The sequence below is a fragment of the Pieris brassicae genome, chromosome 8 (assembly GCF_905147105.1).
Source record: "Pieris brassicae chromosome 8, ilPieBrab1.1, whole genome shotgun sequence".
Lineage (NCBI taxonomy): Eukaryota > Metazoa > Arthropoda > Insecta > Lepidoptera > Pieridae > Pieris > Pieris brassicae.
The window spans coordinates 14,054,116-14,070,280 of record NC_059672.1 but is presented as its reverse complement, the minus strand read 5'-3'; the positions used below and the strand labels follow the sequence as shown (position 1 = coordinate 14,070,280).

The window sequence follows — 16,165 nt, the reverse complement described above, 5'->3', positions numbered from 1 at the left end:
TTTTAAACCAGCTTTATTAGGTTTAGCATATATAAATAATTTAACAGGCTTAATATCACAATACATTGAAATCTAGCGGACTTTTAGCTAATGATACATACTTAAAGTATTTTTTTTTTGATCTTGTACACATGTTATTGAGTCTTATATTAAATGGGAAGTCAACATAAATGGATCTATTGGAGTCAAAGCAATATACTTATTCCAAAAAAATCAGTCTACGTTAGACATTAAATAAAAAATTAATTTTACATACTTTACTGTGAAATTATTTAACCTATATAAATTCATACACATAAACTAAATATATTAAAAAATGTTCAATTTATAAAAATACTACGTATAGTGTACGCAATTAATAAATTACCGTAATAAAATATCTTCTAGGTAACAAATCACAGACTTTTCAATTATTCTAGAGAACATAAAGCGCAACTGTTTAAATAAATTTTTAATTTTATTTGACTCTTACAGTCATAACAATAGAAAATTATACATGTGTTTTAATTTATTAAAGCCATAAGGAATTTTAAATATATATATAGTTATATATCTTCTGCTAATTTAGTAAAATTCCTCGAATAACATTTAGATTTAAAAAACGCGAAGCGATAATATATTTTGAGATAAAATGACAAAAGTTTAACGATATACGTATACTTATTGTTTTGGAAAAAAACTTACATTCCCAAGAACTTTTTAATGTTACATATAATAAGCTGACTCAAAGTTCTAAGTTATATTTGGGAAGTATGATTGCTGATCTGTCTCTACCTCGGGTAAAACTTCTCTAAATTACACAACACTTAAAAACGTACTCATGTATATACTATATATAAATAGCAATTATTAACTGCAAAGCTTTAATATGTTTACTATCTATAACACTTTAAGCTTCGCCAAGAGAAGGTGACAAAACGAATAAATATAATTTACTTATTGCAACATCCCACCCAATGAAAAACTATTTTCTGCCTTTTCCATTTGTTTTAAATCTTCAATTGCGGAATTAATGTCACCAAATTTTTGTCTTTTTCCCGCCCTCGGTGTCATTTCATTGTCTCTGGGTCCTAAGTCGTTGTTGACAGATGCGTATTCCGAGTTTGCCGACGGAACGAAATCTTTGTCATAATTCGTTTGACCGATGTAGCTTGGTTCACTGGAGTATGATAAATCTTTTGATGCTAATTTCACTCGAAAATAATTTGTCACGGTACCACAAACACCCTGAAATATATAGACTTGTTAGGTATTTGAATCAATGAAATAATAAAGCTATTGGACAAAAACTAAATCAATAGTAATTGTATCATATTAATGAGTAGGTATCTTAAAGATACTAGAAAGTTCCTTAACTCTTATTATTGAAATATACTACAACAATATATATTAAGTTTTACTAATTACATATTATGTTCGCATTTGTAGGTTTTCCAGCCAACGAATAAAGTAGAAGTGTGTGTAAACTAAGCAATATAAGATCAACGAAAGAATGATGTTCACTTTATTTACATTTTATATACTATCAATTACAATTCTACACTAATGTATGCATACCTTGAGACGACTCAATTTACTATGAGTGGAATTGAGAATAGTCCCTAAGTCGCCCAAAGCACCCGATTCATGAAGTCCATCGTTTAATATGGCCGTTTCCTAAAATATAAATGTATTCAAGTAAAAACCCAATATTATATATCTTGTCTGGTAAACATTGTGTAGCAGGAACTTCAAATATATGTTACCTCTGTTGACTTTATGTCAACTTCCTCGAATTCATTCACATCCAAGTATTTGTGTTTTTCTAAAAACTCTTCCTTGTCAGGTTTAGGCTGATTAAATAATTCTGCTCGCATACATGCATCTTCATAAGCTTTTAATGACATTTTTGTTCCTTTTGATTATAAGCACAACAATACTAAATGGACGACTAAATAAATTGTATCAGGCATTTTTACAATTAAAGTGATTTTAGTGTCAACTGTTATAACTTACTTCGTACTATACAGTATTGATTTTTCGTTTAGAAACCGCATAATGACAATATTATTTCTGTTTTTTACTTAATACATCAAATTATAAACCTATCGCTTTATTTTTTAGTAATGAAAACATGATAGGATGCTTAGTATTATATTTCATACATATAAACAATAAAAACCATATACTCTTTGATCTCCCTTACCACTATATTTTCCAGTTTAAAATTACCGCCTTTTTCACATGACATTTTGTTGCTAGGTAGATTAAATACAACAAATGTACATTTTGTTGTATTTAATTTTTAAATGTATACCTACTAATAAATAAGGAAGTTGATAAAATTTCTAAATAACTAATTAATATTACTAGCAATATTGACATTATGTTCTCAAGTTTAGTGAATATTTGCATTTTTGTCAAATGACATGTCTATCTCAAGTATAACGACCTCCGTACGATAGAGAGAAAACATATAATGTCTTTCCTTAGTTTCCGCCCATTTATGATTTTCATCCGTCATCGTGTTGCTATCTCCTAAGGTGTTTATGATAAAACCATAACATCATTTGATTGGCTATTCCTCGGAAATATTGTATCTAAATAATAATACATATATGAGGTTGTTCTAGTATGTAGTTTTAAATAGGTAAATTTAATATAAATACTGAAAAGTCTTAATATCCCATGCGGCTTGCTGTACTCAACTATAATTGACTTTGACGTCAAAATGCACTCGGCTTTGTAATATGTAACAGCTGATAGCCACGGTTACAGGCATCGGGCTTTCGGGGGACGAGGTGCATAATATAAGCGGGAGGGGCCGCATTCCAATTCCGAGTATAAAAATATTACGAACGGGTAAATGGTAATAATTACATCTGTTCATGTTGTATTGAAGAGAAGTTTATTTAAACTTAACAGTGTCTACCGGGGACGAATCTATCGAACTATGGCATCACGTAAGAACTATTTGTTTTCTTTTATGATTTTATGAAACTTTAAAAGAAATGTGAGTGTTTATGTTGTCAAAATAAAATTCAAGAAAATTTATTTAAAGTAAAGAGTAGCTGCTATAGTTTATTTTGTGTGTAAAGTAATTGTTTACAATGAAATGAATTTTACAAAATTATTGAAATGTAAAACTTGTAACATACATTCTATAAGACAAAAAGAAATAAGTTGTAGAAGTGAGTTACTTTCTAAGTAAAGTATTTAATTTTACCACAGTATTCAATCAATTACTAAACTGGAGCATTTAAATTATGGAGATAATTCTAAAAGTCAGATGGCTGGTTTGTATTTTGTAAAATTACCTTGACTATATACAGATACAAATTTTATTATGAGACAGTAGAGCTCTCAAATTTTTGTATGTCCATTATTATTTTCTTGTTTTGATTTTGAATTTTATTCCATAGTCTGGCCTTTTAGCCAAATATAATACTTTCTATTGTAGTAGAACAATTTTTTATATTTGTGGGAAAAGGACCATACTTTATAATTGTGTTCTAGTATTGTGATATCAAACAGGAAATTTCTTAATTAAATAACATGTAATTATACACATTCTAAATTTCAGAACCATTGACTTTGGAAAATATCAGGAAACTAAGAGATGACTTCTTCAAATGTCCAAAAAATGAACTTGCTCAGAATGTATGCACGAGGTTTGATCCCTTTGAAGTTGCTATCAGTAAGAGGAAGACGGATACGCAACTACATGTTTATAACATTAAGGTATCTTTTGGTTTGCTTATAATGTTTCTTTTCAGTGATCTAGATATGACAGTTTATTGTACTTTAATATTTGATAATTTGTTTACTAAAAAATATATATAGTAAATTTATATATGCAGTTAGTTACAAATAATTGATTTTATCATTGTGAAATTATTTATCAATGCACTTGTGGTATGTTGTATTAGTTTGTGGTAAATAGATAAAACACTTATAAATTATAATTGTAGATTATAATTGTATTCTATAATGTTATATATATACATATATAAAATGGCTTTATCTCAAAGATTTCCATATAATACTTGAAGAAGTTGAAAAGTTCTATATATATAATCTATATATAATTATATATAATCTTTGAGATAAAGCCATTTTATACCACATAATGTATTTCTTACCAATGTATAGCATTATTTGTTATTATACATTATAGTGATAAAATATATTTCCTCCTTTTACAATATACAATTACTATCTATAGTGACTTAGATTCTTAATACTCATACTATAAAAATGGCTAGATGAATCTTAGTAAAATTGTAAACTAAAGTGTCTAAAATAAGTAATTAACAAAATACAAATATATTTACATACATTTATTTGGCATGCAACTATTTATGTAATTTTTTTTTTACCAATGAACTTTGAATATTTTACAATAACACACTTAAATTTATTCAGTGAATAAGTTTACATTTCTTTGTTCCTGGTCAGTACAAAGATATTCAGTTCAGTTTGTTTAATAAACATATGTTCAAAGGTTGTTACTAGTACTACTAAAGTATAAATCCATATTTTGTAAAATAAATCCTCATAAAATACTAATTTTATCATTGCAGGTTGATAGTGAAGGAAAGCCGGTAACAAATCAAGAGAACTCTGGTCGCTGCTGGCTGTTTGCTGCTCTGAATGTAATGAGACTTCCTTTCATGAAGAAGTATGGCCTGGAGGAGTTTGAATTTTCTCAAAGGTTGGTTTGGTATAAAATGAATTGTTTTTTTTACTTACAATGATGTTTATTTTTATAAATAATTGAAATAGAAAATGCCAAAGATGTAGGCGTCTTGTGTGCTAAGTATATTAACCATGAAATTTGAAAGATGTTTATCTTATTAAGTAATATTTATCATTAGATATATTATCAGTACAACAATATTGACAATTCTCAAAATAGTGATAAAGCTATTAAAAGGCTTTTCTTAACGCTTATCAGTATTCACTGATAAATTGTTGCACTTGGCTACCCATACTAAACATTTGGTACAGACTTTTAAAAAGAAGCGCCACAACCTTTTAAGATCTCAGATATCTGTATATGTTTTGTAATCATTTGTCTTTACTAATGGACAAGTAGGTCAGCCTTCTGTGCCTGAGACGACTTTATGTCATAAGGTACGTCGATTTCCTCACGATGTGTTCGCTGTGCGAGCGAGTGTTAAATTAGCATCTATACAGAAAGTCACAATGAACGTACGATGATGATCAGGGATGAGAGTTGAACGCTGAAGCCCAACACCGCTTTTGTAATATGTAACGATTCATATAAAAAATCTGCTAATTGAAGTAAATAACACACTAAAGTAGGATTTCTTTTCACGGTACTGCATAATGTGCGGCTTACAGCTTTAAAAACTTTATGATTACGGCCATCCAATTGAAAAGTCGACTTACTAACAAGTACATATATAAAATAATAATCCCACTGAGGATATATAACGCCGCCCGGCTCATAATTACAATTTAGGGTGGATTTACACAACAATACCAAGGTTTTTTTCCCACTTCCCGTGCCTGCAATGCTTGAATACATCCTTCCTTTGTTGTAGTCATAACTCAATTGAACGAATTTTGTAAGCTTTAGGAAGTTAAAAAACCATGCAGTTTCGTGACCAATGTCAATATTCTTTCAGTTATCTGTTCTTCTGGGATAAGATAGAGCGTTCGTACTACTGGCTTAACAACATTGTGTCAACTGCGAAGCAGGGTGAAACCCTTGATGGAAGATTAGTTAACTTCTTACTGAAGGTAATATTTACTGTTGATTAGATTTTTATTTTACATTTTAATGCAGGCCATAGGTCAATAATGAAGAATACGACTTAAGAATATGAGTAATTTGAAAATAATGTGTCCTTATATTTACATATTTGTTTTTCCCAGGACCCGATAAATGATGGGGGCCAATGGGACATGATTGTTAACCTGGTGAATAAGTATGGTCTCATGCCGAAGAAGTGCTTCCCGGAGTCATTTAGCTCGCGGAAAAGTCTGCATATGAACGCAATCATTAAGACGAAGGTAATTAACAAAAAAACATATTTAAAATAATTTAAATACTTTATTGTTATACATGAGCAGAGTTGGCCTAGTGGCTTCAGCATGCGACTCTCATACCTCAGGTCGTAGGATCGAATCCAAGCTTGGTACCCATGCGGGGGCCGATCTACTTAAGGGCTTTTTCGGCTGCAGCCCAGCTCCTTAAGTTTCTACTGAAAACAATGGGGGTAATTTGGCGAAAATAAATTAAAAAAAAATCCCATCATCGGAATAGGATTTCCTGTCGCTGGTTTTCGCTCGGTGTATTTTCGTGTCTATTATGGGGGGACTTTCTCGTAATAGCTCAAATCCCCACAAATTCACGATCCACCCATGCATCAATGGACTTAGTGTAGCGCGTTTAAGACTTGCTTGTACAAAAAACATCTTATCTTATACTAAAAAAGGCGTGTCGTGTGTAATTTGCCTAATATAAAAAACAAACGATCACGAAAGAAAGATATCAGAGGCCCAGACCTAATATGTTTAGCGCTGTTTATGTTCGGTGGCGGTTGTTGGAGGAATGTTCAAATGTATGTTAAATGAAACTCTTTGAAGCTGGGTGTCAAGTGGCTTTAATGGTTTAAAACAAAAGATTATAACTAATATAAAATTATAGGTCGTGTGGTTGCGATGCTGGATTAACAAAAAACTAACTTGACTTTAAGGGTTAAGAACCCTTATCTAAGTGACACTTATGTTACCTATAAATAATTCAATTCCATTTATTCATTTAGGTAACACAACGTACACTTATGAACGATAAAGAAATACATATTAAATGCTTCTAATTTTACATTTACTGCCAGTTCTCATTTCGTAGAACGGACGGAATACACTCTCCGTCTCTCTTTTTAATCGCCAAGTGTTTTGTTTTACATAATGTATGTAAGGAGCTTAAACCATTACACCATGTTTCACATGAGATCTTTAAGTAATTAATAGTTAGTTAATAATTAAAATAAAAAACAAAGATTTGTCCTCTATCAGCAGAAGGCATGGTGAAATAGTAGCGCTTACTTACATTCTCGTGGGAACAACACGCAAATACATAATCGAAACAACTAATATCACCGCATTCACGAATTCAAGTCCGACCAGTCACCACAAGTAGCACTCGTTCACTAGTATGACGTATGGCCAGCCATCCGCCCGCACGCCATAGTTAAGGCCCTATCCCAGCACGAATTGCTGTGTCAGTGTCTCAGGGTGGAGTGCGGTATGCAATGAAGAGCTTAAGCGCTGAGGCTCGGCCCGTAATAAGAATTAGTTATGTAAAACATTAAATTAATGTAATTTTACCTATTTTTTTGTGAAATGGATTACTTGGCTTGCGATAAAAATATCGTGTAAATTTCAAAATCATGTTTCATATACATTTTCATCATAAAATGAATCCAAAGTGTTATTTTTTTTCTATCGAGCGAAGTTTAAATTAATTAATTAATCTAAATCGTGTATCGTTCTTTCAAAATGGATACATAAACTACTCAACTCCACCATATATTTTTTCTATTCTATATATTCTCATTTCGTTATACTTTAAGAAACGATGACAAAAAATGGAAAGAAACAATGTTTTATGGTGTTGTGCGACCGTATAGACCCTTAAGGGAGGGACAACCTGACGCATGGAATATTAGTGTAGTCGACCTATTGGACGTTATTGGAAACGAGAATTTTATATTAAAATTTATGAGCTAGGGAAAATCTAAAGGGCTAATTGTGGCTTCAAGTGTGCGATGATTGGCGCTTCTAATTACATAATACAGTCGTGGTCAACTAATTAGGGACATGAAAGATAGTGAAGAACAATAACCGGTTATGTACATACAAATATAAAACCCTATTGATTTCTCAGTAACTATTATTTGCATAATTTGGTCCGATTATTATGCTTTAAATGGCTGTAAATAAAAGAATAAATAAATAGAAAAAAGTATTTAATATCAAAGGTTGAATATGTATTCAATTTTAAGGTATAATTCTGTAGCTGGACATTTAATTAAGGACAGTAAACTATAATGAAAAAGAGAGTTAAACAAAACTAATAATCTGCAGTATTATAATATCTTTAACAGCTCCATTTTATTACGTGTAAAATCAGTACCCAGTAGCAAAACCTTTGTTAGTAATTACCGCTTGACACCGATGTGGCATAGGCATTATCAGTTTCTGGCTTGTTTCGACAGGAATGTTTGCCCATGCCTCACAAAAAGCTTCATTAAGTTCATCTAAAGTTGTGGTACGATAAGTGGCAACTTTTTTCTTGATTTCGTGCCAAAGGTGCTCGATTGGGTTAAGGTCCGGGCTATTTGCTGGCCAATCTAACACCGATACTGACTGACTGGTAAGAAACGACTTGACTGAACGGGCGGTATGTTTCGGGTCGTTATCATGCTGAAACGTCCATATAATAGGGAGATGCTCCTCAGCATAGGGAACTCATTCCCGATGAGCAGTTTGGCTTCAGGCCGGCCCCCTCGTGCGTTCATCAAGTCCATCGAATCACGGAGCACATCCTCTCCGGGATGAATAGCTCCCTGAAACCGAGAGCCACGGGTGCGCTCTTCTTCGACATAGCGAAAGCTTTCGACAAGGTCTGGCACAACGGCTCGGTTTACAAGCTCTACCACCTTAATGTGCCACTAAGACTCGTGCGTATCGTACACGACTTCTTGTCCGACCGCTCAATGCGCTATCGCGTAGAAGGAACGTTATCGTCTCCTCGCCCCATCATGGCCGGAGTCCCTCAGGGCTCGGTCCTCTCGCCCCTTCTGTTCACGCTGTATACCGGCGACATCCCTAGGGCTCCCAATGTGGAGCTAGCCCTCTATGCCGATGACACCGCTCTCTATACCACCCACAAAGATAGAGGTGTCATTGTGGATAGACTCCAGACCGCTACCACGTCGTTAGGTGAATGGTTTCGGAAATGGGGCTTCCAAATAAATCCCGAGAAAAGCGTAGCAGTTCTCTTTGCCAGGGGCAACCCCGGTGCTAACGCTAGGGATAAATTTCACCTCAAGACAGAGGTAACCCTATACGGGCAAGCCATTCCATGGCAAAAGTTCGTTAAATATCTAGGAGTCACGCTCGATAGTGGCATGTCTTTCCGAAAGCACATAGCCGCCGTTCGCAAGAAGGCCCATTTTGTCCTCTCTCGCCTTCATTTCCTCCTAAATAAAAGGAGTCACATGTCTCTCAGACACAAGGTCACCCTGTACAAGGCCTGCATCCGACCGTGCATGACATACGCTAGCGTAGTCTTTGCACATTGTGCCCCCTCCTATATTCACCGGCTACAGGTGCTCCAGTCGCGATTCATGAGAATCGCGACCGGTGCGCCCTTCTATGTGAGAAACGTCGATCTCCACCACGACCTGGAGCCCAATGGATGAAGTTGGCGTCCACACGCCACTTTGACAAGGCTAAACACCATCCCAATCCGCTGGTGCGTAATAGCATCAACTATTACCCTTTCCCGACAAAAAAGGCTCGTAGGAGGCCCCGACACATACTAACGGATCCGGATGATCCAATTACCGTAGCAAACGATAAATTAAAAGCCGCCCGTGCGGCCAAAAATAATAAAAATAGCCAATCACAGATTAGGGTAAAAAACCGCCTTCACCGGGGAAGGCGAGGTCCTTTACTTCGCACTTCGCTCACTCCAGTGAGCTTCCGTCCTGCCCTTCAGGCGATTGACCGCCCCGCGACGGCCCAAGCCGAGGTTCGAGTCTCACAGGAGACGCCCTTGCGCTAGCCGCGGGATAAAACGCCATTCTGGCCGAGCTACGCTCGCCAAAACAGCCCGAGCTGAGCTGTAAAGGCCCTTAGGGCCAACAGCGAGATTCCTTCTTCAAAAAAAAGCATAGGGAAGCATCGTTTCCTCCAATATTGCCTTGTATTGATGTTGGTCTAAATTACACTCCACGTCCAGAAAATGAACCCCACATTTTAATGTTTCCACCGCCATGTTTCACCTGCTTTTTTGTGAATCTTGGATTCATTTCCGCTTTTACTGGACGCCGTACGTATTGCCTTCCATCTGAAGAAATCAAATTAACCTTGGTCTCGTCAGAGAATAATACATGTTGCCATTGGGCGTAGGTCCAATGTCCATATTTACGTGCAAACGCGAAACGAGCATTTCTATGTTCTTTCTTCAACAACGGTACTTTGCGAGCCACTCTTCCGAACAACCCTGTTTCTACCAGACGTCGTCTAACGGTCGTCGCTGAGACCAGACCAGCTCTTTCGTCTGTCCCAAACACTTCGTGTTTAATTAAAATAGAGCCTAGAAACGGATCTTTCTTAGGTAACCTGGTTATCATTCTATCTTCTTGCGGAGTTGTTTTTCTCGATCTTTTTGTTCTGGGCACATTTAAATCTGTATTATTGCGTCTGACATGTTGCACTGCATTGTATACCATAGTTTTTGAACAATTTAAATGTTCTGCTATCCTTCGGTATGTCAACCATGCTCGACAACAAACTTCATGATAATTTTTCAAAACTTAAAATAAATATCGGGATTGCCGCCAAAACTACCACGAAACAATAAGAGAAGAAGTAAAAAAGTATTGATATTCAAATTTTGAAAATAGAACGCAATATCTCAGTGTCCCTAATTAAATGGCCAGCCAGCATTATTTGAACAAATAGCACTACGATAATCTATCAGCTATACTGTAAAGAGGTTTAATGTTTAAGAAGTTGTTATTGTTTGTATAATCGGGCACATAAATGACTAATTATACTTACATGTAAGAGATATGGAATATGGTTTAGACTCGTTGGAAAATAAAAAATAAATTCACAATTCGCTTTAACCAAAGAGTGTCCCTAATTAGTTGACCACGACTGTATATGTGTGTGTGTGTGTGTAACTTAAGTAAAGTTAGGATACATAACTCTCTATTAAGCCCGGGTCGCTTGGGTCTACCCAATCACGCCACGCATTAGAATTCGTGGCGAACCCCGAGGGCCCATCTAAAGGGCGAGTGAAGGCCTAAGGTGTTTTTAGAAAAGAAAACATTATATCATATTGACATATTTAAATATAGATTAATTTACTTAAAATCTTGCTTTACTATGTGTTAAAAACATTAACTGTAATAAGTTTTAATTATTTCAGTTACGTGAATTCGCTAAGGAGTTGCGTGAATTGGTGTCTAATAAGGCGTCGGATGAGGAGGTACAGGCAACCGTGGATAAACAGATCGCAGTCATATACCACATCGTGTGCACTTGCTTAGGTAACATCGCTTTTATTATCATTTACGAATTTATCAGATTATCAGCCAAATTTATTTTAAGGTCTTGTCATATAGACATTTAGTCTAAATGACAAAGCCTACATCCACCCTTGGTTTTATCACTTTGTCATGTTTGGGAAAATAGAGCTAGAAAATAAAACTGAAAAATCCTTCATGCTAATTAGCTGACTCTTAAAAAGCCGGCTACGCACTTGCGAACCTTCCGGCAATATTTATATCTATGAGCGGTAGTGTTATCAGATGAGCCCTGTTTGGCCTCTGTTCTATAAAAAAGGCTGCCTTGTTCCTCTTAGGATGCAGTATTTGACGAAACATTCCTATAAAGTTCATAAAAACTCAGTCTCGTTCCACTAAGTATTCATCTGTCTCTTTTTGTCACAGCGTAAGCACAATTTGACAGAAGGAAACAGAAGAGTTAAGAGTACTATTTCTTCTAAATATTTTCCTCTCATATCGAGACAATGTTTTTTTACATAAAAGATATTCTGCTTCAGGAACACCTCCGGATAAATTCACTTTTGAGTTTTACAACAAGGAGAAAGCGTATAAAAACTTGGGACCACTCACACCGCAAGAGTTTTACAATCAACACATACGTTCACTATATAACGTAGATGATAAGGTATGGTTCCAAACGCCATATTCTTCATTTCAATTTTTTTTTTAATTTTCGTGTCTTACAGGTGTGTCTTGTCAACGATCCACGGGAAACGAACCCGTTCGGTGGTCTTTACACACTGCAGTGTTTGGGCAACGTTGTGGGGGGACGTGAGACTGCATACAACAATCAACCAATCGAGACTCTAATGAAGTAATTATCCTCTTAAATGCCTCTCGAATTATAGTTGTAACTTTTTTATAATATTTGAAAATGTTTTAGAGTTGTAAAAGATAGTATAGCAGGTGGCGAAGCGGTTTGGTTTGGTTGCGAGGTGTCAAAACGATTTGAGAGGAAAAACGGGCTGGAAGATCTCGACGCGTGAGTTTTTTTTTTAATTTCTAAAAAAAAATTAAGTAAATTAACAACCTTTTTATTAAGATTTTTGTCGTGAGCGCTTCATCATGGTTACTAGTAAGGTATACTTGAATCCCTTTACATATGTGTCAAAATATAAGTTGTCTATAGTTTATACTCTATGGTAATCTTCGCGCCTTTCTATAACTGTTAGCAAGATCTCTCTCTTTGCTCTGTGACATAATAAAAGACAGTTGAACTCCAAAACTTTTATTACCTAAACGCAAATACACTATTGTAACAATATTATTAGTAAAATGTAAATTTAATTATTTTGTTTTTCATAGGTTATCTAATTAAATAACTATTTTGACATTCGACTACTTGAATATTTCATCAAATTTATATTTCTCGTTAATTGACATTTTATAACAGTACCCAAACGGCCTTATACGGCCGTATCGTATCGTACATGTGGACTAAAGTTAGTAAGATATTTGATTTTTTATGAGACAAGAGACACCAGTAATTGGTTTTGGTTGGACGGTTTGGAAATTCTGTTTCTCTTTTTATATCGTAACCGTTAAAAAGTTAGTATGTGGTTTTATGAAGCCAAAAGAGTTTAGAAAAATGAAATCAAATTTGAATATTTGCTTTTAAGCCAAGACTACAAGTTGGTGTTCAACACAGAGGTGCAAATAGGTCTCCAAAAAGCTGACAGACTGTTGTACGGGGACTCCTGTATGACACACGCGATGGTCTTCACGGCCGTTGGTACAGACGTTAGTATTCAATTATATTTTTATTTATCAAACAACAATTCTGCTAAAATATAGCCATACATATGTACGTGAAATCTTATACAAAAAACAAACACATTTAACTTATTAAGACGAAATGTATGCGATATGTATATGATTTCTTATATTGCCTTATTAAATTTCTTATTGATAACCATAGCAAAATCTAATACAGTTACATGAGCTATAGTTAAATACGTCTTTCTATATCTATTATAATGGTTAGTTTTGAACTCTAGCTAGCATGAATTTGCAATTAAACGGCAAAACGTGTACCTACAAATTTCAGCTACATATACGTTGACGTCATACCTGAATCGCGCTAACGAGTATAAATAAACCTCTAAGGCTATATACTTTGCCACTAGGCCTTCGGGCCAGTTAGAGGTGAGACTGGACGAGGATCCTCCCTTTAGGAGGAGCGACACACTAGCGACTAGCGAAATTTTGTTTGAATGAAACCATTTAGTAAGCCCGTACAGAGGATCGTCATCATAACACGCTGCTTCTATAATTGTGTATTTATATTATCATAATATCCTAGCGAGGATCCTGCACTTCCGCCTAATATGGATTCCCACAATTTACTTCAGAAATTTGTCTGATGTCATAGATCAGACAATGATAAGTACATTTTTGCTCTGTATGACTTATTTATTCGAGAGTTTCATATTTAAATAGTGCCTTCAAGATGCTTGTCCTGTTAAGTAATGAAATTGCATTTATCATATTCTGCCGTAGGTCAAAATATTTATTTATTGAAAAAATGCACTCTAACGAAACACGTATACTTACATAGAACACACGACAAACAACAATACATACATGTGCATACAATATATACATACAATGACAAGTGTACACAACATTTAAAGGAAAACATTACAATCGTAAGAAAGAAAACAATTTTTTAACCGGATTAAAGCTATTTGTATTATTATAAACTTATAATCATTTTACATAATTTTAAATTATTTTTTAGACGTTTCGCGTGCTTTACAGCGTGCGTGGTCACGGTGACTAAAGACAAAAGGTGTTGAATGTCAAAAGTATCACAGCTGTAGAGAAAGTTGTGTTTAAAAAAAAATGTTTTCTCTCTCTGTGTAAAAGCTATGTTAACCAAGGACAATACTATATTACAATAGTAATGAAATAATACAATAAATATAGACGACAATAACTATTAAGAATAACAAATATTAAATCAAATATATATAATTCAACATTTTATATATTTCTTTGCAATTGTTATTCCTTAGCTAACATAGAAATTAAAATCAGACTACATGAATATTGTTTTCCAGGAGGCTGGCAACCCTCGTAAGTTCCGAGTCGAAAACTCGTATAGCGATAAGGAGTACGACAAGGGATACTTACTACTCACTGAACCGTGGTTTAGGGAGTTCGTGTTCGAGGTTAGTATATTTTATAGACAAAACCATAAACATTCGATATCACAAAGAAAGATGTGATATGAGTATGTAAAGTTTATGGCGAGTTCTATAAATTATTTTTACCTATACAAAATGTATAATTATTCTGTTTTATCGTTTATTAGATTTACTGCTATTAAATCAAAGGTGGAAAGTTTCAGTCAAAAATAATTGACGGTAACACGCTACTCTTAATATCAATACCGATTTTAAATGGTCTTATTTAATTTGACAAGCTTGGTGAAAATCATTACAAATATTTCCAGGTGGTCGTAGACAAGAAGTATGTACCAACCGATGTTCTAGATGTATTTAAAAAGAAGGCCGTAGTGCTGCCCGCCTGGGATCCAATGGGCACGCTCGCCTGTCCACTTTGCTCACAATAATTTTGTAAAGCATATCTTTTATAAAATGTAATAAAATTAAAAAGAAGAAACTACTTTTATTTAAACCTTAATATCATTAAAAACTGGTGCTACTTTTATACACGACGTAAAAAATGTGGTTTTTAACGCTATCAATCAAGTTTTAAACTTCATAAATCAAACATTTCATGTTCTGGTCTGTCTATCAATAAGGTCAGAAAATCATCAGATTCTCTAATAGTGTTTGAAGGTCGAATTAAAACTATAAGTTTATTTATAACGTTGATAATTCGTTCTTGTAACGTACATTCTTCTATCTTTAAAGCGAATTATATTTTTTTATCGTATCTTTATCAATTAATGTCTTGGTTTACAAATATAATAATAATCATATTGTGTATCTTAATCTGACGCGCAAAAAAAAACGCCATTTTGAAATACACAATATTTCAAAATGGCGTTTTTTTGAATATTCTTATAACGGCCGCGAGTGTGCGTCGTATCCAAATCGTCAGATTATTAGGTGAGATCGATTTTTTATGTTTATGTAATAGAAAATCTGACGCGCTCGATTAATTTTTTTTTTCATTTTCAACCCTTACGTACGACCACACCGACAATGCAAACAATCAGATTAACATACGTACATTATTAAAAATACGTAAGACATTGATGCCATTAATATCTGACGCGCTCGAGTATGTCCATGGCACAGTTTTTTTTAACTTTTGAAAATCTATAGCACCTCCCCCCACCGACGAAAAGGTACATTATATAAAAAATCTTATTATTATCGAAGCTTCGCAACCCAATAGGTCTCTATGACGCTCGAGAAAATCACCATTTAGCATCGTGAACGGGTGCTACTTGTGGTGACTAGTACTTGAATTCGTGAATGCGGGGTGATATTACTTATTTCGACTATGTATTTGCGTGTTTTTCCCACGAGAATGTAATGTAATTTCACCATGACTTTCATGGCTTCTACTGATAGAGGACTAATCTTTGTTTTTAATTTATTTTATTATTATTAATTACTTAATATGTCATGTTGAACATGGTATAATGGTTGCAAGTCCTTACCAACGTTGTGTGAAACTAAACTATTCCGATTAAAAGGAGTGGCGGAGAGTTTATTGCCAGTTTTTCTCTTCAGTTCTACGCCCTTGATTTGAGAACTGGCAGTAAATGTCAAATTAGAAGCATTTCATATACATTTCTGTTTTTGACGTTCATAAGTGTACATTGTGTTCAGTGGCGTAGCTACCCAGGGGCTAGGCGGGGCAGTGCC

The 16,165-nt window shown here is 34.5% G+C and overlaps 2 protein-coding genes across 3 annotated transcripts; one reads left to right on the top strand and one right to left on the bottom strand.

The window, feature by feature from the left end:
- Positions 1–393: 393 nt before the first annotated feature.
- LOC123713275 lies at positions 394–2,014 on the bottom strand. Its single transcript, XM_045666875.1, has 3 exons — positions 1,746–2,014; positions 1,558–1,656; positions 394–1,227 (listed from the first exon to the last, which is right to left on the bottom strand). The coding sequence occupies exons 1-3, from the start codon at positions 1,884–1,886 to the stop codon at positions 937–939; spliced, it is 531 nt and encodes a 176-aa protein (XP_045522831.1). The 5' UTR covers positions 1,887–2,014; the 3' UTR covers positions 394–936.
- A 498-nt stretch (positions 2,015–2,512) lies between these two features.
- LOC123713380 (bleomycin hydrolase) lies at positions 2,513–14,939 on the top strand. 2 transcript variants are annotated; one of them, XM_045667007.1, is made up of 12 exons: positions 2,513–2,942; positions 3,563–3,720; positions 4,563–4,693; positions 5,634–5,748; positions 5,884–6,021; positions 11,180–11,300; positions 11,816–11,943; positions 12,005–12,132; positions 12,202–12,300; positions 12,938–13,058; positions 14,381–14,491; positions 14,776–14,939. In XM_045667007.1, the coding sequence occupies exons 1-12, from the start codon at positions 2,846–2,848 to the stop codon at positions 14,893–14,895; spliced, it is 1,467 nt and encodes a 488-aa protein (XP_045522963.1). In that variant the 5' UTR covers positions 2,513–2,845; the 3' UTR covers positions 14,896–14,939. The 2 variants fall into 2 exon arrangements, with proteins under 2 accessions (XP_045522963.1, XP_045522964.1); XM_045667008.1 differs by lacking the exon at positions 2,513–2,942 and adding an exon at positions 3,157–3,275.
- The last annotated feature ends 1,226 nt before the right edge of the window (positions 14,940–16,165 follow it).